Source organism: Staurois parvus, unplaced genomic scaffold (assembly GCF_062004578.1).
Source record: "Staurois parvus isolate SC_StPar_1 unplaced genomic scaffold, SC_StPar_1.0 ptg000670l, whole genome shotgun sequence".
In the NCBI taxonomy this organism is placed as follows: domain Eukaryota; kingdom Metazoa; phylum Chordata; class Amphibia; order Anura; family Ranidae; genus Staurois; species Staurois parvus.
The window spans coordinates 1,195,841-1,219,512 of NW_028318466.1; the positions used below are offsets into that span (position 1 = coordinate 1,195,841).

The 23,672-nt window shown below is 41.5% G+C and overlaps 1 protein-coding gene across 1 annotated transcript in view; it reads right to left on the minus strand.

The window, feature by feature from the left end:
• Nucleotides 1-23,672, minus strand: part of NEK11 (NIMA related kinase 11) — a 378,537-nt gene that overhangs the window by 95,753 nt on the left and 259,112 nt on the right. The window contains exons 9-10 of the mRNA XM_089652057.1: nt 10,276-10,364; nt 5,246-5,365 (exon numbers count right to left, since the gene is read on the minus strand). Coding sequence (XP_089508183.1) covers nt 5,246-5,365; nt 10,276-10,364 — 209 coding nt within the window. The remainder of the gene's footprint in view (nt 1-5,245; nt 5,366-10,275; nt 10,365-23,672) is intronic.

The following is a 23,672-nucleotide window of genomic DNA, read 5'->3' on the forward strand; positions in this document are numbered from 1 at the left end:
ACGTCTATCAGTGTCCAGCAGAGCACATGTTAAAACATGTAGGAGGAGTTTTCATTGTTCTAGTAGGATGCAGAACCCCTGACCTCTGTCTGGACAGTGCTCATTGGCCTTGCGCTGATCACATGCACTCTTCCAAGAAAAAATAAATAAACTGAGCATGTGCAGAGTGTCTCCACTCGATATGTCTTATCAGGAGATAAGAGGGGGACATTGGAAGAAGGGGAGGATGAGAGAAGTCAGGATCAAACAGCCTTTTTAACAATGCAGGGGATTAACCCCTTAGGTTCCACAGTGAGTATAACAAGCATGCTTTACTGCATATACAGACTGATTTTACTGTTGTGGGTTTAGTAACTTTAACTATGCCCTTACACTAAGAGCCTTAGAGATGTGGTGCAAAAAAGGCTGAGGTGTAACGCATCAGAAAAAATGCTGGATATTGTGTTTTTTTGCCCTTCCTGTTGCATTGACAGCCCATTCGAAATATATATGGTAAAATGTCAATGTGCAATGAATGACCCCCATATGCCTACCTCATCATACAGCATGAGACTATCATGACCTCTAAGCATAGGGGTCTTGCACTGAAACCACACAGTACCAAAATCCTAGTGTCAGAACAAAGTGGTCCATACAAATCATAAGTACACAAACACCAAGTGTATAGATAAAATGAGAACATATCATGTTCCCTTTGGTATTCCCTATCCTTAAACAACCCTCAGTATAAACACAGGCTGTAATACAGTTTAATTTATTAAATATAGATAAAAGAAATATTTTACTAGGTATAAAACTTACTTTCTGTATAATTATGGAAAAATTCACTGAAAACAGACCACCCAGTCATTTTCTAAATATGTTTTAGATTGCAATTTGTCACTTTGCCCTTAACCGCCCTTTTTATATAAAAACAGTGTCTTTATTGTGGTAAAACAGTCTTTCTGATGCCCCGTGGTTCTATGTTCCATGGAATGAAAAGTTTATATGATAAATCTTTACACTGACTTTTCCTCCAGTCCTCCAGCTTGAAGCTGCATGTCCACCTTTGAATTCATCAGTGCATAAGAACAATTAAGTGTACAGTGCCTGCATTTATTTTGTCTTTTCTTTTTTAACCTCTTGGCGCCTCCTGGCTCTTTAAGGGTTCCAGAAGCTGGGCAGGGTTTTAGGGTCATGTGACCATCGTGATTCGCTGTCACATGATTGGGAAAGGCCCCGATCGAAAGAGGAGATAGGGACCTTTTCCGTGAGTACCGAACGTGTGTACTGGGAGTGCACAGGATACACGCTCTCAGCACGTTTTTTTTTTTATATTTTAAATATTAAATGTGCGGCTGCTCAGCATCTAGGCCCAGATGCCTGGAGGCCGCACATTTGCGTTCGGCCGGCGCCAAGAGGTTACATTAAACTGTAAGTCCACAAGAATATATAAACTATCACTACTGGTAAAATCAAGGTAGTGTCTACAACTATTTCTGTTTGTCATCAATCAAATCTTTTACAACTAAAGCGGTATTAAATCCAAAAGCAAACATGTATTATGTTGTAGCTTACCAATTCTTAAATGTGATGGCTGCATCAGTTTTAATATTATTTTTATTTTCATCTGGTGATCCAGCAAGTAAGTCTGTTGTTTTTCAACAGAACAAGGTATACTGCAGATGTAGCAGTTAGAGGGATGAGACAAACCATTTACCACTGACAAAGGTGCTTACAATGATCAGCTTTTATTAATGTATGTCAAACCTTACCCCAATAGATACAAAACAGTTTGCTATAACTTCTTAGAAAACGTTAGCTGGAGTTTGGCTTCAATGTGTTAGTGTATTTAAATGTGATAGTGCACCTAACACTCCTCTCCCCCCAGATTAACAGTTGTGCTGTTGAAAGCTGTCTCTGTTTCTTCTTCATCCTTGTAAACACACTAAGTGTGTTACTGGCCTGATCACCAAGTGAGAATAGAGGGGGGAAAAGCCTTAAAAAAAGAAAATGAATGCAGCCACCACATCTAATGATTGGTAAGCTGCAATAAATTATACTTTTGTTTTTTAGTTTAATACCACTTATAGGAGGATGCTGGATCCTGGGCCAAGAGAGAAGGCTTATGTGTAAGTGATTTAAAGTAGATCTTAAACCAGTCACTAAAATCTTATATAAACCTTAACAGGTTAATGTACTTTCAAAAGTTTTTTTTAGTTGTTTTAAATGTGCTAACAAAAGGTAATTATCCTGCCATTGAGTTCCTTGCTAAGGGGTGACAAGTTTCAACCAACTGTTCTCCTGCATTGCGCTGTACAAGCATCATTGGTACTAACAGGATTGTCCTGAACCAGTGTTTCTCAACCTTTTTTCAGTCAAGGCACCCTTTAAAACTATGGACAGTCCTGAGGCACCCTTTAAAACTATGGACAGTCCTGAGGCACCCTTTAAAATTATGAACAGTCTTGAAGCACTCCATTCTAAAATGGGGTGCCTCACCCATATGGAAGAAAGATATATTTTAAATATATTTTAAAAATATTCTTCCCAAACATATTGACATATATTTGAAAGGCTACAATTTTGGTCATATTCAGTATATTTCCATAAATATATATATATATATATATATATATATATACTGCAGCCTACGTTTTTATTACAAAATATATGAAAAATATTTTTTAAAAATACATTTCAAATAAACTGTATGTCTTTAAAAATACAAATCTACATTTTGGGAATGCATTTACAAATATATGTAAAAATATATGTTAAAATGACTTTTTCATATGTTGAAAAAAAATCTGAAGAATGTATTTGAAGAAAATATATTTTTAAAAATATTTTTATAATTTTTTATTAATATATAAAAAATGCATTTCAACATGCAGTGTTTAACATTATATATATATATATATATATATATATATATATATATATATATAAAACGCATTTCAACATGCAGTATATATATATATACAGTATATGTTTATTGAAATATATTGAATATGGCCAAAATTGTGGCATTTCAAATATATGTCAATATATTTGGGAAGAATATTTTTAAAATATATTTCAAATATATTTTTCTTCCATGTGGGACTGTCCATAATTTTAAAAGGGCAACCCATTCTAAAAATGTGAAAAACTATTCTAATCGTTTTATATAACACATCAACATCCACACATGTAGGACACCCAATGTTAGAGGTAATTTATTCTCCTAAAGCAAATACAGTTTTGCACACTGGTACTGAGTAGCATTGTAGTGTTTCTTCTCTCCCTCAGTTTTTCTCCATCACTGAGCTAATATGACCCCAGCACTGATGGAAAGGGCAAGGGAGGGGCAAACTAGGATGCTGTGCAGGTAGCTGACATCCTCCTTATCAACTGATGATTTCATTGGTTGTCAGGACGCCAGTGGTTAGAAGGTTGTAATGGTGCACAATGAAAACCTGTGGCTTTGTATAACTAAAAGGCAGGCTTATTCTACCCGCTGGCTTGTATATAAATTCTGGGCAATTTTTAGACATTTTTCCAGGGCACCCCTGAAGAAACCTCAAGACTCCCTGGTTGAGAAAGGTTGTCCTGAACAATAATATGCAGCAGACACTAGAAAGAATGCATGCATTGGACTTTTTACTTAATTTTACTTTACTTTTTAATTTTACTTTTTGAAAATAAATATCCTTATCATGGTGTGTTAGCTTGGACTTAACCTCATGCTGCCCATGTAATGCATATGTGCAGTGGCAAAGAGGGTGAGCTTTAATGCCCACATGCGACACATATGAGTCCATGCACGGTAGAGCTTTCTGTGCTAAGAGTGCACTCACTGCATGCTCCCAGCACAGTGACCAAGCTGTCAAAGACAACTCCCAGTCCATACTAATGATCGTAGGACTGGCTCCCAATCAGGTGACCACTATGACAGTCAATCACAGGGGTCAATCCTTCCCATTCTGGGTGTGCAGACCCTATTAAAAGGACACTGGCTGGGCTGAGCAGGAAGGAGTTGACCTACAGTGTTTTAGCTAACTAAATGCCATTCAGTTAGTGTCTATACCTATTTTAAAGCAGAAAGTGAAAGAATTAAAAATTGAAAGCTTGTAGGCTCTTTAGTCCAAAAGAGGTATGTTAGTCTCTTCTGCAATAAAACAAATTTACCTGCCTGTTAGCAATTTTTCTTAGAATGTACACTGAGCTGCACGCGAATGTGTACATTTGTAGCACACTTTAGTGCTTGATGCCAGAATTATTGATGCATACTGTACGTGGGAGTCACATCATTCCCCCAATAACCAAGCAAGACGGTAGAGACAATGCACCTGGAAGAAGCCTGGGAAAAGACGTGTAAGGGAACTCATGCATGTCACATCCCTAATACAGTGGTGCAGGGGCGTCCCTAGGGTTGGTGTCACCCGGTGCCGGAACACTTGGTGACACCCCCTCCGATGATCCCCGCAGGATGGATCGGATCTGCGGATTGAGCATAAAGGCTCGGAGTCCGATCCATTATCCTCCCCAATCCGCAAATCAGATCCATCCTGCGGGGATCATCGGCTTGCAACCTATACGGGGTTAACTGATCTCTCCACGAGCTCCACGAAAAGGTAAATTTTAAAGCAAGCCAACGATCCCCGCAGGATGGATGGGATCTGCGGATTGAGCATAATGGATCGGAGTCCGATCCATTATGCTCCCCAATCCACAGATCCGATCCATCCTGCGGGGATCATCGGCTTGCTTTAAAACTTACCTTTTCATGGAGCGGGTCCGGTGTCACCCTGTGCAATAGGTGTCACCTGGTGCGGCGCGCCCCCCCCCCCCACCTGCCTAGGGACACCCCTGCAGTGGTGAGTATTGCTGGACTTTAGTTCCACTTTAATCCCTCACATCTTGGCATTACACTGTCAAAAGCAGAGCCTCCATTGGCTACTGAAATTGAATGATGGGGTTTGATTAGTAGTAGGAGAGAGCAGGACCTATTCTTAACTTTGAGAGAAGGTCCAATAGAAATTGGAATAGGTCCAATTTCTTGGACTAGAAATTGTACTGTTAGTTTATACACTTTGGTGGACCTGAGACAATCACTTTAAATAAACATTTGTTTTTTAAGCTTACATTTATCTGAAGCTGAGTTTTGAGTGAAGTGTTTTACTTCTACTGAATTCTGATTTCAGAAACATTAGGTGGGTAATGAGGGCAAAAGGGGTTTACAAATCTCATCCATGTCATGTGATGTACACGGAATGCTTACTTCAGCCTTCTCGCCTTCTCATCTGCAGCACTCTGCTTTCGTAGCCTCATTCTTTCTCTTGGGGTCATTTTCTGGACTTCTGAAAGCTCGCGAAGAGTTTGAAGATGGAACTTTCTCTGACTGTAAAAGAAACAAAAATCCAGCACACAGAGCTAGTAATCTTTACCACATTCACAAGAGAACAGTCCTCGGCAGGAAACTTAGAGACGTCACTCCTTCACATCATTCTACAATATTACAGTCTATTTCTCAGCTTAGTTTGAACATTATGTCAGCTTAACGGACTCAAAGCAGCAAGCATTAATAATGACACTGCAGGTGAACCATGAATAATAAGTATAATTTGCTTAAGTAACTTTCATTTCACCGTAATCTGTTTAAGCCTTACTTTGAAAAATGACATTGGGTAAAAATAATTATGGAAAAAATCAATGTAAATCAAAGAAATGACAGACCATAGAATGAAACACAAGTTATTCAAAATTGCCCCGAAGGTCATTATTGTAAAATGCCTATTAGGTAAAAAATAATGCATATGATGCATACAGAGGAAATGCAGACTCTTTTTACATCAACATTCAAAATGTTTGTTTTTTTTACAGACGCAGTTTTCTTATTAAATCTTAGCTAGTGGCAGCAGGAGTCTAGAATGCAATCCTTATGGGTAATTACACATAATAGTTATAATGCAGAGATGTTTTCAGTTAAAAAGACCTACAAAACAAGCAATTTATAGCAAAGGCTAATATTCCATTGCTGGGTGGATATCAATTTGTGGATTTACCTGCTACATATTAAATCTCCTAGCAAGACCGCTACACTTGCACTCCTAGCTTTACCTAGTTGCAGCTGGACTCTGTAAGATTTCTGCTATAACAAATGTTGTCACTAATGATTATGTAGGGTAATATATATTTAGATATACAGGTGAAACTCGAAAAATTAGAATATCGTGCAAAACATCATTTATTTCAGTAATGCAACTTAAAAGGTGAAACTAATATATGAGATAGACTCATTACATGCACAGCAAGATAGTTCAAGCCGTGATTTGTCATAATTGTGATGATTATGGCTTACAGCTCATGAAAACCCCAAATCCACAATCTCAGAAAATTAGAATATTGTGAAAAGGTGCAATATTCTAGGCTCAAAGTGTCCCACTCTAATCAGCTAATTAAGCCATAACACCTGCAAAGGGTTCCTGAGACTTTAAATGGTCTCTCAGTCTGGTTGAGTAGGAATCACAATCATGGGAATGATTGCTGAACTGACAGTTGTGCAGAAAACCATCATTGACACCCTCCATAAGGAGGGAAAGCCTCAAAAGGCAATTGCAAAAGAAGTTGGATGTTCCCAAAGTGCTGTATCAAAGCACATTAATAGAAAGTTATGTGGAAGGGAAAAGTGTGGAAGAAAAAGGTGCACAAACAGCAGGGATGACCGCAGCCTGGAGAGGATTGTCAGGAAAAGGCCATTCAAAAGTGTTGGGGACTTTCACAAGGAGTGGAGTGATGCTGGAGTCAGTGCATCAAGAGCCACCACACACAGACGGATCCTGGACATGGGCTTCAAATGTCGTATTCCTCTTGTCAAGCCGCTCCTGAACAACAAACAACGTCAGAAGCGTCTTACCCGGGCTAAAGAAAAACAGACCTGGTCTGTTGCTCAGTGGTCCAAAGTCCTCTTTGCTGATGAGAGCAACTTTTGCATCTCATTTGGAAACCAAGGACCCAGAGTATGGAGGAAGACTGGAGAGGCACACACTGCAAGATGCTTGAAGTCCAGTGTGAAGTTTCTAGTCTGTGTTGATTTGGGGAGCCATGTCATCTGCTGGTGTTGGTCCACTGTGCTTCATTAAGTCCAGGGTCAACGCAGCCATCTACCAAGAGATTGTGGAGCACTTCATGCTTCCGTCCGCAGACGAGCTTTATGGGGATGCTGACTTCATTTTCCAGCAGGACTTGGCACCTGCCCACACTGCCAAAAGCACCAAAACCTGGTTCAATGATCGTGGGATTACTGTGCTTGATTGTCCAGCAAACTCGCCTGACCTGAACCCCATAGAGAATCTATGGGGCATTGCCAAGAGAAAGATGGGAGACATGAGACCGAACAATGCAGAAGAGCTGAAGGCAGCTATTGAAGCATCCTGGTCTTCCATAACACCTCAGCAGTGCCACAGGCTGATAGCTTCCCTGGCTCGCCGCATTGAGGCAGTAATTGCTGCAAAAGGGGCCCAAACCAAGTACTGAATACATATGCATGCTTATATTTTTCAGTGGTCCGATATTGTTCTATGTACAATCCTTGTTTTATTGATTGCATGTAATATTCTAATTTTCTAAGATTGTGGATTTGGGGTTTTCATGAGCTGTAAGCCATAATCATCATAATTATGACACATCACGGCTTGAACTATCTTGCTTTGCATGTAATAAGTCTATCTCATATAGTCGTTTCACCTTTTAAGTTGCATTACTGAAATAAATGAACTTTTGCACGATATTCTAATTTTTCGAGTTTCACCTGTATATATATTTATTTGGGGAAAACTGTAAGACAATATTAGGACAGCTGGTTGCTTGCTTTACAAAGCATCTTAGCAATATAGTGTAACACCTTCCAGGTTAGTTAGGTAGTTTTTATTAGATAGAGGCTGAATAGCAGCCTGGGGATGAGTCAGGCTGGGAGTGAGGTAGTGAGATCACTTCAGGCAGGCTGGGAGGCTCTAACAGGTCAGGGTTTCTGGAGCCTTCCCACCTTTCCAGAAACCTGAGAGCTTTCTGGAGCACAGGAGAGGAGGGGTGGAGGCCCAGATCTGCATGTTTGAGGGACAATCCCCTGGCAGGGGGCTGGGCTTGGTGACCAGGGCAACTCTCAAGCATGGCAGAGCCTGGGAGAGGTGTGCAGTGTCAGGTGAAAGATGGATTGAGGAAGGCTGGAGTGAGGAGCCTGGGAGGGGAGCCTACCTAAAGACAGGTTGCTGAAGAGGAAGATCTCCACTGCCTCAATGTCTCCTGGGGAGGACAGCCTGCCTAGCAGGGAAGGAACCAGCCCAGAATAAGGCCTGAAGGCAGACACCAACCCAGCAAGCTAACAGGAGAGGACAGTATGAGTACTCCTACACTTCCTGGGCCAGATAATGTGGTCAGGTGTAACACCCAACTAGCTTCTCATCAGGGGCTGTTCAATCGACAGCTCTTGTGCCCCCTTGCTCAGGGATACCCTCAGGCAGCTGAGTGAAGAGAAGGAGTCACCTGGGGTCTGAGGAGGTACACCTAAGAGCCTTTGGTGCTCTTGAAGAAGAGACTGTTGATAATCCAAATCTTTGTACATAGTTGCTAATAAGTTGTCCCCAAGTTTTACAGTTTCTCAGGCATATACCCCATATACCCCTAGACCCTATCCAAGTTAAACCCCTCAATAAATTCACAAAACCAAGCTTGAGGACTGTTTACTGACTCCAGTGTACAAATGTGGAAAATTAATGTTGCCTGGCTGTGAAGAGCTTACAGGGTCCCAAAACAAATCCAGCGGCCCTTATGAGGGTAGTGCTACACTAGCATATGAACAGGCCTCTTGGCTTTAAGTTTGAATAAATAACAACCTTGGAAAAAAATACCTATATCTTGGTACAGCAAATTTCTCAAAAAGCCATTTCCATTTATGAACAGGAGCCGTTTACATACAGCTGTTTACAACAAGAAATTGCTGTGTACAATCCAACTGTAACACAGGGATGTATTCAATGACAACAAGAACTGTTAAAGGAATTGCTTGGTTAGTTATATGCATAGAAATGATAATGATGAATAATAATAATGGCTGAGAGTTGAAAATACTTGAGCAGCAATATTGGTTATGTTGGCATGGTGACAGTGGTAGCTATACCTCAGGATTGTCTCTATCTTTGGCCTTGATTGTGTTAATTTGCTACTTGTATTTTATTGTAGCCGTGTCATTCCACAGTTACAGTATGTCTGCATTTATGTTGAATAAACTATTTCCATTTTATAGTTGATATATGAAAAACTGTACATTGAACAGGAACCTACTTTTATGATGTTATCACAGAGGCATATTGATATATAAAAACTGAGCATATTACTTTAAAGGTTAACTTTAAAAAATATCAAATTATAAAAAAATAATAATATAGCGTATACAATTGCTACACAAATCATATTGTAATTGGATGTTATTAAAAATTACCTTTCTATTTCATTCTGTAGTGCTGTAATTTTCTATAAAAAGCAATGCAATATGGCAACCTGAAGGCATTCTGTGCACAGAATGCCCACCAGAAATGTAATTTCCTACTTTTGTGATTGGATTACCGATTTTCCAAGAAGTCTGTACTAAGGCTGGCCATACATTATACAATTTTCTTGTGCACGTTTCCTTTAGATTTACCAAAACCATAAAATATGAGGTCAAGCCTAAACACTTTCAATTAGTATGCAGTCAAGTAAGCCCTTGTGCTACACAGGTGAAGATAAATCTAAAGGAAATTGTACTTTGTATGGCCAGCCAAAGATACAAGTCATCCCCTGCAACAAAAATGTCATTTTTGGTGAGATACACCCAAAGGGAAATCATGTCTAAGGACCCTGCAATTTTCTTCATTAGAGCTCTGCAGGTGCAACGGCTGATTGATAATTATAAAATCACTCCCATCCTCCTTCACTTTGCACATGGTCACAGACAAACAAACAGCTGTTTCTTCACAATAACAAAAGGTAGGAATCTGCAGCAAAGTTTGTTAAAATCCCTGCACTGCACATAGATTACTCAGAAGGAATGTATTTTCTTAACAAAAGTGAGTCTACATGTTACCATACTGAGCAGAATTTCGACTGTGCTTCTCACATGGTCCCCTGAGAAAAATTGTCTGGATTTTAGGAATGAGGGCCAAAAGCAACATGGTCTAATTTCAAATACTTCTTAATGAAGGTAATATCTGATATACAGAAATATCCAACAAACAAAAAAAATAAGGGGCTCTTATATTTATTTTGATTACTTACACAGCATTTCTAATTTTGTCAGCTTCTTTCTGACAGATAATGGTTTTGTCATCTTCAAGTATGGATCCATAAAGCTTCCACTCTACGTTCTAAAAAAAAGCAACATTACATAAATATGATCCACCAATGTGAGGTATATGGCATAGAATGGCTAACAATGAATAGGTGTTATTAACAAAATATACTTTTAAAAAATCTTCAACTGAGATTTTGGTTTACTGTGAAGTCATGAGGAAAGAGGTTTTACCCCAAAGCAGGCTTGCCTTCTATTTAGTAGTTTGAAGGAAGGCAAAGCACGGGTGTACCTGAGTGCAGGAAAGAGTGGTACTGATTTCTCTACCCTCTTCTCTCCCTTTTCATTGTTCAGTTTGCCCAGGAAATAGTTTGGGGACTTGTGTCATCTGAATCATTATGTCACGTACCTGGTTGGGGAGCCTGATGTGGAGAGGAGGTGTCCTCCCGCTCGGAGCCCCTGATAGTGGGAACAGAGGGCGCAGAGCCAGGAGTGGCACGAGTGCCGGGTAGGTATGGAGCTGGTGGCAGGTAGGTGAAGACCCAGGAGATCCGGATGCAGGCCAGGTCCGGATGCAGGAACGTAGGTGCAGCAGCAGGCAGGTATGGCGGCAATCAGGATGCAGACTGGGAACGGACACAGGAGCATGGATGCAGCAGCAGGCAGGTATGGCGGTGACCAGGATGCAGGCCGGGTGTAGGATCGTGAGTGCAGCAGCAGATAAGTATGGCAGTAATCAGGATACATGCCAGGTGCAGATACAGGTAAGTAGGTGCAGCAGAGTCAGACAAGCTGGGTCAGGATTAAATGAGCAAATCAAGTACAAGGGAGCAGGCAAGCGGATAGTCAGGGATAAGCCGGGGTTGGTGCAGGCAGAGTTCTTTCTTAGTCAGTTCAGATCAGGATACAGGCAACAGAATCAGGTTTGGAGTGCAGAATGTTATAGACCAGAAGGCATTGATTACACTGTATTGCAGGTTTAAATAGCCTGCCTTGCGGTGACGTGTATGCTACTGCGCATGCGTGCACTCGCACGCTCCTGCGCATGTGCGCCCGCACGCTCCCACGCATGCGCACTCGCACCGCCGCGGTCCGAGGGGATCCAGTGGTGTCGCACGGCTGCACAGAGGGATCCCTGACACATTATGACTTAAAGTGGTTCTTAAGGCAGAAGTTTTTTTAAGGTGCAAAATTTCTGGGTGCAGCCACCCCCCCAGCCCCCCATACACTAACCTTAGCCCCATCTCGATCTAGCACTGTGCATGAGAGCAGCAGTTCTCCTAAGTGTCTCTCTCCTCATTGGCCAACACGCAGCAGGAGCCACTGGATCCTGCTGCTGTCAGTCAGAGCCAGTGATCCAATGAGGAAAGAATTGGGGGGGGGGGTGAGCCACGCTCTGTGTGAATGAACAATGTCCAGTCATAGGAGCACAGCTCAGTAGCAAGCCTGCCCAAGTGCCCCTATAGCAAGAGGCTTGCAATTGGGTGCACTTGGTAGGGTGGAGGTGCCAGGACCACCGACGGGAGACACATAAAGAAGAGGATCGGGGCTGCTACGTGCAAAACCATTGCGCAGAGCATGTAAATATACCATGCTTTTTGTTTTTAACAATTACAACCTTTAGAAACACTTTAAATTAATATGCATCAAAGCAGAACTACCACTCATCTTTATGACAAATTCTTGATTAATTGCAAGTCACCATCAAAGTCCTTAACATTTATCTCCTGCCAAAGGTTACAGCCTTTCTCTAGTTTTAATGCTATGCTGTGTCCAAAAATAATAACATTTTTGTACTTATTGTAAAATATTTTTGGAAGTATTGAAAAACATGAGAATTTAATAATTCTGAGACAATTGGGTTATAATATTACCAACAGGTGGTTGGATCACTGGCAAACAAAAATTGTGAAGCCAGTCTCTGCATAACCCGATTGCCTGCAACTGTCATTTTTTGAGCTAAGAAGTACCAATGATAGGTGGGTAAGACCCATGTCCATAAATGGACTTAAAGAAAATAAGATTTTTGTCATTTTGTTTTATTGATCATCCTGGAGGAACACAGGAATTTATAATTTTCTTTAGACAATTACAATGTCTAAAGGTAGTCCAACTCAATCATGGGCAAGCACCACTGAGATATCCAACAGATGTGGAAATTATATTACAAAGAGTATCTGAGGGGATAAACGTGTGAACAAAGTCTAGAAGTATGGCCTAGCAATCATGAAAATTTCCACCACCCAGAGGAAGGGCATGGAGGATCAACCCAGTGCTCTAGACCAGGACATGTAATCACCAGGAAGAGGAAACTTTGGCCTGCAGGACCACCAATCATGCACATAAGGAAACCAGGTGGAAAAACAAACTACCTGAACAAGAGAAAAAAATTTGACCAACAGCTAAGGTGGTCAATGTGAATGAGGTTCAGGTTGAATATTTGTTTGATCTGAACCTAGCCTGTTTGCAGTTTAGTGAACAAGCAAATAAACTAGGCCAGATTTGGACAATTTACCTGTACCTCCTGTATCACTATCACCTCTGAATGACAGAGTCTCATTGGCTTCCATTTCATATTCTAAACAAGCCAGCAGGGATCTCAGTTTACATCAGTGACCAAATATGGAGGAGGGCAGAAATCTGGGCACCCCCTTATTCTGAAGGGGGGCTTTCAGAATTTAACCACTTCAAGTCCAGACACTTTCACCCCCTCCCAGTCCAGGCCAATTTTCAGATTTCAGCACTATCATACTTTGAGTGACAATTACTCAGTCATACAACACTGTGCCCATATGAAAATGTTATCTTTTTTTTAGACAGATAGAGCTTTCTTTTGTTGTCATTTGATCACCACTAGGTGTTTTATTTTTTGCTATATACCGTATTTTTCGCTCCGTAAGACGCACTTTTTTCCCCCCAAAAAAGGGGGGGAAATGTCAGTGCGTCTTATGGAGCGAATATAGAGCGGCCGGTCCGGTATTTCCACCGCCGCCGTGCAGAATACCGGGCCGGCCGCTCAGCTCTGCAGCGGGACCTTATGGAGAGGACTGCTGACCTTTGGGGAGGTGGGGAGCGGGTACCTGAATTGGACAGGTACCCGCTCTTACTTATTTGTTCTTTATCTTACCTGTTCCTCTATCCAGCGGCACGCTGTCTTCCCGGCTTCTGTAGTGTGGGCACTGAGCATGACAGCCAGGTCCCAAGTGCGCATGCGCAAGAAGCGGTGCTTTTTGTGAATGGTAAGGCGGTACCTGGGACACATGACCGATCCCAGAAGCCGCCGGACCAATCACAAAGCGCAAGTGCTTCTCGCTCATGCGCACTGGGCACCCGGCTGTCATGTCGAGCGCCATTACAGAAGCCGGGAAGACAGCGCGCGGCTGGATCGAGGAACAGGTAAGATAAAGAACAACTCCGAGGAAGAGCGGGTACCTGTCAAATTCAGGTACCCGCTCCCCACCTCCCCAAAGGTCAGCAGTCATCTCCTGTACTGTCCACAGTCTCTGGTCATCCCTGTGCTGTCCGCAGTCTCTGGTCATCCCTGTGCTGTCCGCAGTCTCTGGTCATCCCTGTGCTGTCCGCAGTCTCTGGTCATCCCTGTGCTGTCCGCAGTCTCTGGTCATCCCTGTACTATGTCTGCAGTCCATTAGTTCAGAATTTTTTTTTCCTGTTTTCTGCCTCTAAAACCTAGGTGCGTCTTATGGTCAGGTGCGTCTTATGGAGCGAAAAATACGGTAAATTAAAAAATACCATAAATTTAAAAAAAATATCTTTTTTTTGCTGAGTTTATGTTATAGAATTTTGCAAATAAATACTCTTTCTTCATAAATGTAGGCCAAAATGTATTCTGTAACATTTTTGGGGTACTCCTAACCCAAAACAGTGTATACTATTTAGTCTGTGTGAAAGTTATAGAGTCTACAAGCTATGGGATATATATTTGAAAATTGATCAGTTGAGACCCTAAAATGTTGGACACTGGTTTTACATATGGCAGTAATCAGGACGCTGGTATGGGGTATGGCAGGGATCAGAACATTGGAATGGGGTATGGCAGTGATCAGGATGCTGATATGGTGGTGATCAGGACACTGGTATGGGGTATGGCGGTGATGAAGACACTGGAATAGCGGTGATCAGGACGCTGGTATGGCATATGGGATGACCAGAACACTGGTATGGGGTATGATGGTGATCAGGATGCTGGTATGGCATATGGGGTGATCAGAACACTGGTATGGCGTGTGGCAGTGATCAGGACGCTGGTATGGCATATGGGGTGATCAGAACGCTGGTATGGGGTATGTTGGTGACCAGAATGCTGGTAAGGCATATAGCATGATCAGAATGCTTGTGTGCGATATGATGGTGATCAGGATGCTGGTAAGGTGTATGGTGGTGATCAGGACACTGATATGATGTATGGCAATGATCAGGGTGCTGGTACGGCATATGGTGGTGATCAGAGTGCTGGAATGGCGTATGGAGGTGATCAGGGTACTGGTATGGTATATGGTGGTGTTATTGTGAGCACTGGGACAGGTGAAATTTTATTGCTCCTACACTGGGGCAGTGATCAGGGACACTAGGGTAGTGATCAAGGACACTGGGGCTGACTGGCTGGCACTGCATTCTGTGAGTGTACATGCAGCCTGACAGGCTGCTGTACACTCACAGACTGCAGAATTGGTTCTCTCTACTCTCACAGTAAGAGCAGAGAGAACCGATCTTTACTTTCACTTTTGTTGTTTACTATGTGATTGCTGTGATTGGACACAGCAATCACATGGTAAAAACACCATATGATCACCCAGACACAGTGGTGATGTGATCTGCTGTGTCCTAGCATCATGCAAATCATGGGCTCCTGAGTGGGGGCTCTGAAAGCCACGTAGGAGCCGCCGATGCGGGCTGACGTACAGGTACGCTAGCCTACATCAGCACAGCTTCTATAGGGTATGGGCGAGCAGGAAGCGGTTAATAAGCCCCCTCCCTGCAGACCATTACATACTTTTTCAGCACCAGATGTAGGGATGAGGCCCTTGCCCACATCAACATGGGAATCTTTGCAAGTTACCCTCACAATGCTGAGGACATTTCATTTCATATAGTTCAGGAGTGGGGGTTGCACACTTGCTGCCCCCCCCCCCTTTTCTGACCAGCCAGGCCACATGCCTAGATAAATATCTTGTATGCATCTTGAAGGGAACCCCATGTTGTTGTTGGGTTTAATTCTTAAAGGGCAGTACACATTTACAAAAATGCGTGTACTGTGTCTTTAAGAAAAAAAAAGGGCAAGGGCATGCTGCCTGGCTGAACAATGAGGATGCCAGGAAAAAAAGCACTGAGGCAGATATAATGGTCAGTGCCGTGGGTAGGGTCTAGAAGAGATGGAGGACACTGAAGAATCAGTCATTACATTAATAAAGGAGCAGAAGGAATTAATCCCTGTCAACCATGCAGGCTACCAGATCCCTCAAGAGAGGGTTAGGACTGAGGTTCAAGCTCTGCATGGGGATTAATAACCTATGATGAAAAAGGACTATCTTGTGGAGAAGAATGAAAGATCGAATGAGACAGCATTGCTATGGGTAAGAATCAGAGATCTCAAGTGTGGGAAACCCACAGAAACCTGAGAAAATGCAAAATGGGATGCAATAACACCAGAAAGGGCAGCCTGGATTCAATGGTCTAAAGCTACAAGGGGAAGCCTAAGCATCTAAACTCCAAATAGCTAAACAACCAAGGGACCCAGCAGAAACAACAAACAGCCCCCACACTTTAAAAAATGGGGGTGTACCTTCAAGGAGAGGGTTGAGCAGATAAGACACAGGACATTGAGCCTCCAGATCTCTAGCTGGAGTCAGAGGTAGACGGTGATCATGTATGGTGTACAAGTGTAGTATTATTATTATTAGTAGTAGTAGTAGTAGTAGAAGGAAAATGGGAACCCTCAGTCCCAACCCAAGATCTCATGCATTAAGGCTGGCACACAGTTTAGGTACTAGAGGAACCAGGAATTACATTGTCAAGGGTAGGACAGAATAGACACCCACTCATGAGTAAATCATATGTTCCTTAAAGTGTAACTAATGACCAAACTTTTTTTTTCGTGTCGATAAAGTAAGAGAGGGTTATATCCCTGTCAGGTTTCATCTGTGTCCTGTAGAGGAGATTTCTATTTACTTCCTGTCCCACAGCCAAACAGGCAGTGAAAAATCCCTTCAAAGTGAGAGTATCACCAGAGTCACCAGAAATAGTGTCCCCATTGGTAGATTTCCCCTCTATTCCAGTTTTGGTGTCAACCCAAAATTTGGGATTTGCTTTTCCTTTCAATTTTGATAAAAACAGTATACAGGACAAATAGAGAGGGTGAATCTCCCTAAGGGAGAGCACTGACAGCAAAAAAAACAAACAAACTGACAGGTGTGTTAATCTCTTTCCACTCTATCCAAAACGAAAAAGAAAAGTATTGCCTTTAGTTACAATGTAATCATATCCCCAGTGTGCCAGGCACTAATCCAAAGCATCCTACATATATGAACAGACTTTACATCCATGCAAGACACAAGCTTAGATGCTTTATAGAGACCATCACAGTTGAAATAAAGGGCTCTCAAAATGTGTCCTAAAAGCCTCTGGATATGAGGACTTGCTCTGAAGATGAAGACATCTCCGTTAAGAGATATGATCCACAATGGTATGGATTCACAAATCTTTGTCACTGCTAACAGTTGGTAGAGAGTCAATTCAGAGAACTGAAACCTGGACTTTATCTATAAAATACATAACAGTAGGAACCAGAGCTTCAGCCCAACTAGCCTTACTCACTAAGTGACTCCTCACAGACTTTGTAACACCAGAGGCTGTGCCACAGCTCTGGAACTGGAAAGTGCTTTGAAGTTAACTAACACAGTACACAATGGTCTGGAAAGTGTCACAGTGCCCACCATTCCAGGACAGCTCACCATGACCTGTTCACTGTGTGAGTATTTAGAGACTGGGCCAAACCAGAGGCCATGCATTGGATCTGAACCTGCAAAGTGCTCTGTGGCTAGTTAAGACAGAAAACAAGGGTCTGGAAAGGGCCACTAAACAGAGCCCAATGCCCAAAGATCCCATTCCAGGCCAACCTTGCAAATGTTTGGTCCAGTGGGTTACGGTAAAGAGCTCCGAAGCTAGTGCTGATAATACACCAATCTGAACAGCTGTGTGGAGACTAGCTCAAGCAGAATTTTTGAAGTCTGTAAACTTGATTTTAAAAAAATTATACAAATAAGAATAAAACAGTTAATAAGGAACATAATTAGTAGAGCTGAAGAAAAGGTGTTAAAATCCCTAGGACAGTCGGAGGCTGGGTTATACAGGGGCATATTGAGCTATGCAGATTTTTTTTTTTGTTTTCCAGGTGGCAGTAAAACCCAATAGTCCAAAAATTCCAGTGTCCCTCAATGGATGATACAGAAATAAAGAATTCCTTACTCCCCCTATCATTCTAACAGGGTGCCAAACCCTGACAATAAGGATGTCACTGGGACAGAATGTAACAAGAAATTCTCCTAAATGAGTTTCACATGGCCTATGGTTGAATATTCTAACTCTTTCCCACTCTAAAAAGGTGCTTTTATTGTTTGTTTCTTTGTTAGACAGATCTGTTCTCACGCCTGTTCCAGTGGCAAGGTGGCAGAAAACACAAGACAATAGAAACCTGACTGTGGTTCTAAGCCTTCTACAATGTAAAATGAAAAAACAATATTTTGGCTGCAGTGGGTCTTTAAAACTAAGCTTTAAAGTTGTAATAAACCCATAAACAAAACTGTATTAAATTGAAGCTCACCAATACTTGGATGTGATGGCTGCATTAGTTTTCTTTTTAGGCATATTTCCTTTGCTATCATATGGAGATCCAGCCAGTAAATCTGTTTTTCAACTTACTTTTACAGACCAAGCTGTCCAGACAAAGTAACAGTTAGAGGGTTGTGACAAACCATGTAAAACTGACAACGGTGCTTACAGTGGCCAGCTTTTATTCATTTATGTCAAACGTTTATCCCGAAAAAGAGAAAAAATTCTTACTGTAACTGCGTAAAAGGTGTTAGCTGTAGTTCAGGTTTAATTTGTTGGTTTAATCCATCTAAATATGCTACTTTTAAAGTATCCTCTCCCCAGACTGACAATGCTGCTATCCAAAGATGTCTGCTTTACTGCTTCATCTAGAATGTAGACACCCTAAGACAGAAAGTGTGATACTAACCAGATCACCAGGTGAAATAAAGGGAAAAAAAAGCCTCAGAAATTAAAATGAATGCAGCCACCACATCAAAGGGTAAGTAAGCTACGATATATTACATTTTTATTTTTTGGTACAATACCCCTTTAAATATAGCTCAGAGTATTTTTTTTAGGTGCCCTCTCATAAATAAAAACTTTGGAGAAACTATTCTTTGCTTCTCAATAATTACAAGAACAAAGTAAATTTAGTGATTTTATAAAGCACACACAAATTAATTACAAAGTAAAAGTACGTGTTTAGAAGAAAAAAAAATCCTATTGCTCTCAGTAACCATTGCCATTCTCCCTTCTCATTTTCTAGTAAAACGTGATTTTCAGGATATGAATGGTACTTGTTAGCTACAAACACTTTTAATCATTATTCATAAATATTATGTGTGCTTCAATAATGCATTTAGTTCCTGTTCAGCTTGAATTATAATTCACCAGTTAATGGTATGAACAGACATCAGACAGTTTAGAAAGGAAACACTGACATATAGGTAAACTGAATCTACTGATAAAGTGTGTATTTTCTTGTACATCAACAAGCTTTACAAACATCCACAATGGAGTTTGGTTTGTTTAACTGAATTTTGTAATTACAGAGAGCAAACATGGTGTTATTTCCATGGATTGTATTTAATTAATCCGAAACACAAAAGCTGCTTCCAAAGCTAAGCAAATACACTAACGGTAATCAGATTTTTAGAAAGTCTTTCAGATAAATGATGCTCACTCACGATACAAACTGCACACACCAGCAGTTAATGACAAATTATATTACATGCAGCAGATAAATAAATTACTTTAAAAGTCTATTTATCCTTTTCACTAGAAAAGGAAATGTAATCATTAGATTTTCATGTTGTCTGTGTCCCAGCATACAAAAAAGTAGTATTTTTTTGAAGGACATCTCTGATATTTTTAGGGCTGACTAACACCTTCCTACACAAGAGCCATGTCATTTATTTTTATCAAGAAATGGTATTCTTTAACCACCTCCCGCCCGCCATATAGTCCAATGACGGGCACAAGGTGGTTCTCTTATTCTGGGAGGACGTCATATGACGTCCTCCCATTCTCACCACGCATGCGCGGCTCAGGGAGCGCGCAGCGTAGCGATCGGAGGTGCGCTGTGTCCCTTGGACACAGTGGATCACCGATCACGGAAAGAGCCAAAGATGTCAGCTCGGTCATGTGATCAGCTGTGTCCAATCACAGCTGATCACACGTAAACAGGGAAATGCCAGTTATCGGCATTTCTCTCCTCTAGAGCTGTCACGCTGACAGCTAGAGAGGAGAGCCGGTAATCGGCTTTCTGCAGAGAGGACATATACACTGATCATCAGGGCACTGATGATCAGTGTGCCCTGATGATCAGTGTAGCCCCAGCAGTGCCACCTGTCAGTGTCCATCAGTGCCTTGTGTCAGTGCTCATCAGTGCCTTGTGCCAGTGCCCATCAGTGCCACATCAATGCCACATATCAGTGCCTACCAGTGCACATCAATGCCACATATCAGTGTCCATCTGAGCTGCCTTTCAGTGTCACCCAAGTGTCAGTCAGTGCCACCTATCAATGCCAATCAGTGCCACCTATCAGTGCTGCCAGTCAGTGCCACCTATCAGTGCCAGCCAGTGCCGCCTATCAGTGACAGTCAGTGCCACCTATCAGTGCCGTGTCAGTGCCGCCTATCAGTGCCAGCCAGTGCCTCGTGCCAGTCAGTGCCGCCTATCAGTGCTGCCTATCAGTGCCATATACCAGTGCCATGTATCAATGCTGCTTTTCAGTGCCCAACAGTGATGCCTGTCAATGCCCATCAGTGCCACCTACCAGTGCCTCCTCATCAGTGCCCATCAGTGCCACCTATCAGTGCCGCCTATCAGTGCAGCCTCATTAGCTCACATCAGTGAAGGAGAAAAATCACTTATTTACAAATTTTTATAATAAAAACTAAGAAAAAACATTTTTTTGTTCAAAATTTTCTGTGGTTTTTGGTTTGTTTAAAAAAAAATAAAAAACCCAGAGGTGATTAAATACCACCAAAAGAAAGCTCCATCTGTCACAAAAAAATGATAAAAATTTCATATGGATACAGTGTTGTATGACTGCGCAATTGTCATTCAAAGTGCGACAGTGCTGAAAGTTGGAAATTGACCTGGGCAGGAAGGGGGTATAAGTGCCAGGGGTGTATTTACCACAAAGCAAACAAGGCACTTGCCTAGGGCGGCAGTTTTCAGGGGGGCAGCACCTTCCCCCAGAACAAGGGATGAAAGAAGGGGATGCATGCCATGGGAACCAGGTGGGATCCGAGTGAGGCTGTGGCTGCTTGATGGTGTATGTAGAGCCTGACTCTCGTTCCCAGGGATGTCCGGAGCTGTGAAGATGAGCGTCTTTTTCTCCATCACCGGGGGGGTAGTGGAAGGCTCTCCCGGGTGGGGGACAGGGGTGTTGTTGTTCAATGTCAGCAATGTCAGGCTCTCTCTGCTGGAGGGGGAAGTGGGGGTGGTGTTGGTCTGTGTCCGTGGGGGCAGACAATTTTTGTGTTGCCTAGGGCAGCACAAAACCTAAAAACACTACTGATAAGTGCCCTGTAGGCTAGCGGTTAAGGTGAACTCCAGACAGATACAATAGGAACAAATTACTGTATTGAAGGTTTGTATTCAGTAATTTGTACCTAACACATCATTCAATTTTTTGTTTTATATGAAAACACTGTAAGCACCATAATTTGACTAGGTAGCAGCCTCTTCTATTGTATAGTCAGTGGCTTAATAAGTGCTCTTTCGCTAAGTGTTTGGTTGACAGGAGTTTAAAATGCATGGAGCAATATTGACAGGAATAATATCATAATCCTATATTGACATACATAACAATGAAAAACCTTCATACACATCCATCCATATGGGAAAAAATGTGTTATTAAAAAAAACACAATAGATGCAGCTTCAGATGCCTTTGGAAGTCTTCTAAAGATTCCTGAAATTTAGAGTGCTATTATATTTAAATTTCAACATTTCCTGCTTGTGTTGAGAGCAGGTGTGCCCCATCCTACCTCTTGCACCTTCCTAGTTGTTCACTGTTATGATGTGTTGGCCTTACTTATCCAATATGAAGGTACAGTGGATATAGAAAATAATCACATTTTGTTGCTTTGCAACCTGAAATGAAGATAGACACAGTTTTTGTTTTATCCAGCTGTATTTACTTGTTTTCACTTAGAACATCCAAGTGAAAGATATAACACCAACATGTCAGAAAAAAATGTAAAAAATTCAAAAACAGAATCACCAAATTGGAAAAAGGAATATTCCCCTTGTGTCAGTATGTTGTTGAATCACCTTTTGCTTTAACTACAGCCTTTAGTCTTTAAGGATTTGTCTCTACTAACTTTGCACATCTAGACTTAGCAATATTTGCCCACAACTGCTCAAGTTTAGTTAAATGTGATGGTGACCATTTGTGGACTGCTGTGTTCAAGTCATTCCACAGATTTTCATTTTAAGGTTGGGTTGTGACTAGGCCATGCAAGGACATTTGACCTTTTTCTCCTTTGGCCACTGTGTTTTAATTTTTGCTGTGTGCTTTGGGTCATTGCCATGTTGGAAGGTAAACTTTCTTCCCATTGACAACTTTCTGGCAGAGGGCAGCAGATTTTCCCTCAAGAATTTGACGGTATTTAGTCCACTCCAGCTGCAGAGAACCCCCCCCCCCCATAACAGGATATTACCGCCTCCAAGCTTTACTGTAGGAATGGTGTTATTTGGATGGTGAGTTGTATTGCATTTCTGACAAACATATTATTTAGTGTTGAGTCCAAAAAATTTAATTTTAGTCTCATCTGACCATAACACCTTTTTCCATGTGGTCTCAGAGTCTTCAAGGTGCGTTTCGGCAAAGCTCAATTGTGACTGCATGTGGCCTTTCTTGAGGATTGGCTTTTTTTCTTGCAACCCTCCCATACAAGCCACATTTGTGGAGAGTTTGTGATATTGTTGTCGCATACACACAATGACCACTCTTTGTCATAAATTCCTGCAACTTTTTCAGAGTTGCTGTAGGCCTCCCTGACCAGTTTCCTCCTGGCTCTTTCATCCAGTTTGGAGCAATCTCCTAAACCAAGGAGGGTCTGTATTGCACCAAAAACCTTCCACATCTTAATAAAAGATTTCAATGTGCTTCTAGGCATTGATAAAGCCTTCTTATTTTTGTACCCATCTCCTGACTTGTGCCTGTCCACAACTTTATCCCGGAGATCTTGGGACAGTGCCTTGCCACCCATAGTTGATTGTTTGTTTGCTTCAGTTGTACTACCAGGTACTGAAATGCTCCAGGAAATCTATTTTCATGGTGATCTAATCAAAACAACCACAGCTGGTCACAGCTGAAAGTTAAATGGCTTTGTGTGTCATTGAGAAGGTGATTAGCTATACCTGACTGAGTTTACAAGTCATTTTTCCAACTCAGTGATTATGTTTTTGAATTTTTTTCCAGACATGTTGGTGTTATATCTTTCACTTGGATATTATAAGCTGCACTGAGTAAATACAGCTGTGTCTGTCTTCATTTCAGGCTGCAAAGCAGCAAAATGTGATTAATTTAAACGAGGATCATTTTTTTCTATACCCATTGTACAAGAGGCTAGAGAAGGCAATTCAATTCTCAACAATACTAAGAGGTTTCCAGGAAATATTCATATGCCTACATTGTAGCATTTCAGCCTGTTCAGTACCATTATAGTCCTAAAGCTCGGTATGTACTCGACAAAAATCATTTTCTCCATGCCCACTGGCTTATAAAATGCCAGTGTTCTTTGTAGAAAAAAATGCTAATTTTGAGCATTTTTTTGTGTTAGCTTTTAAAAGCATTTAGCATTTTTTCCTGCCAGAAAAAGGCTCTCAAAAATGCAAAATAGAAGGTTTTTTTCTACCTCTAAACGCTGAGCTTAAAAAATGCCTATGGACACATAGGATAACATTAGTTGCTTTTACAAGCAAAATGCTAAACTCCTCTAAAAGCAGAGTTTTTTTAAGCCACTGTGAATGGAGTCTTAGTGCCGATTCACATATAAGTGGATTGGATGCGGTTTGATTCGCATCCAATTCGCATGA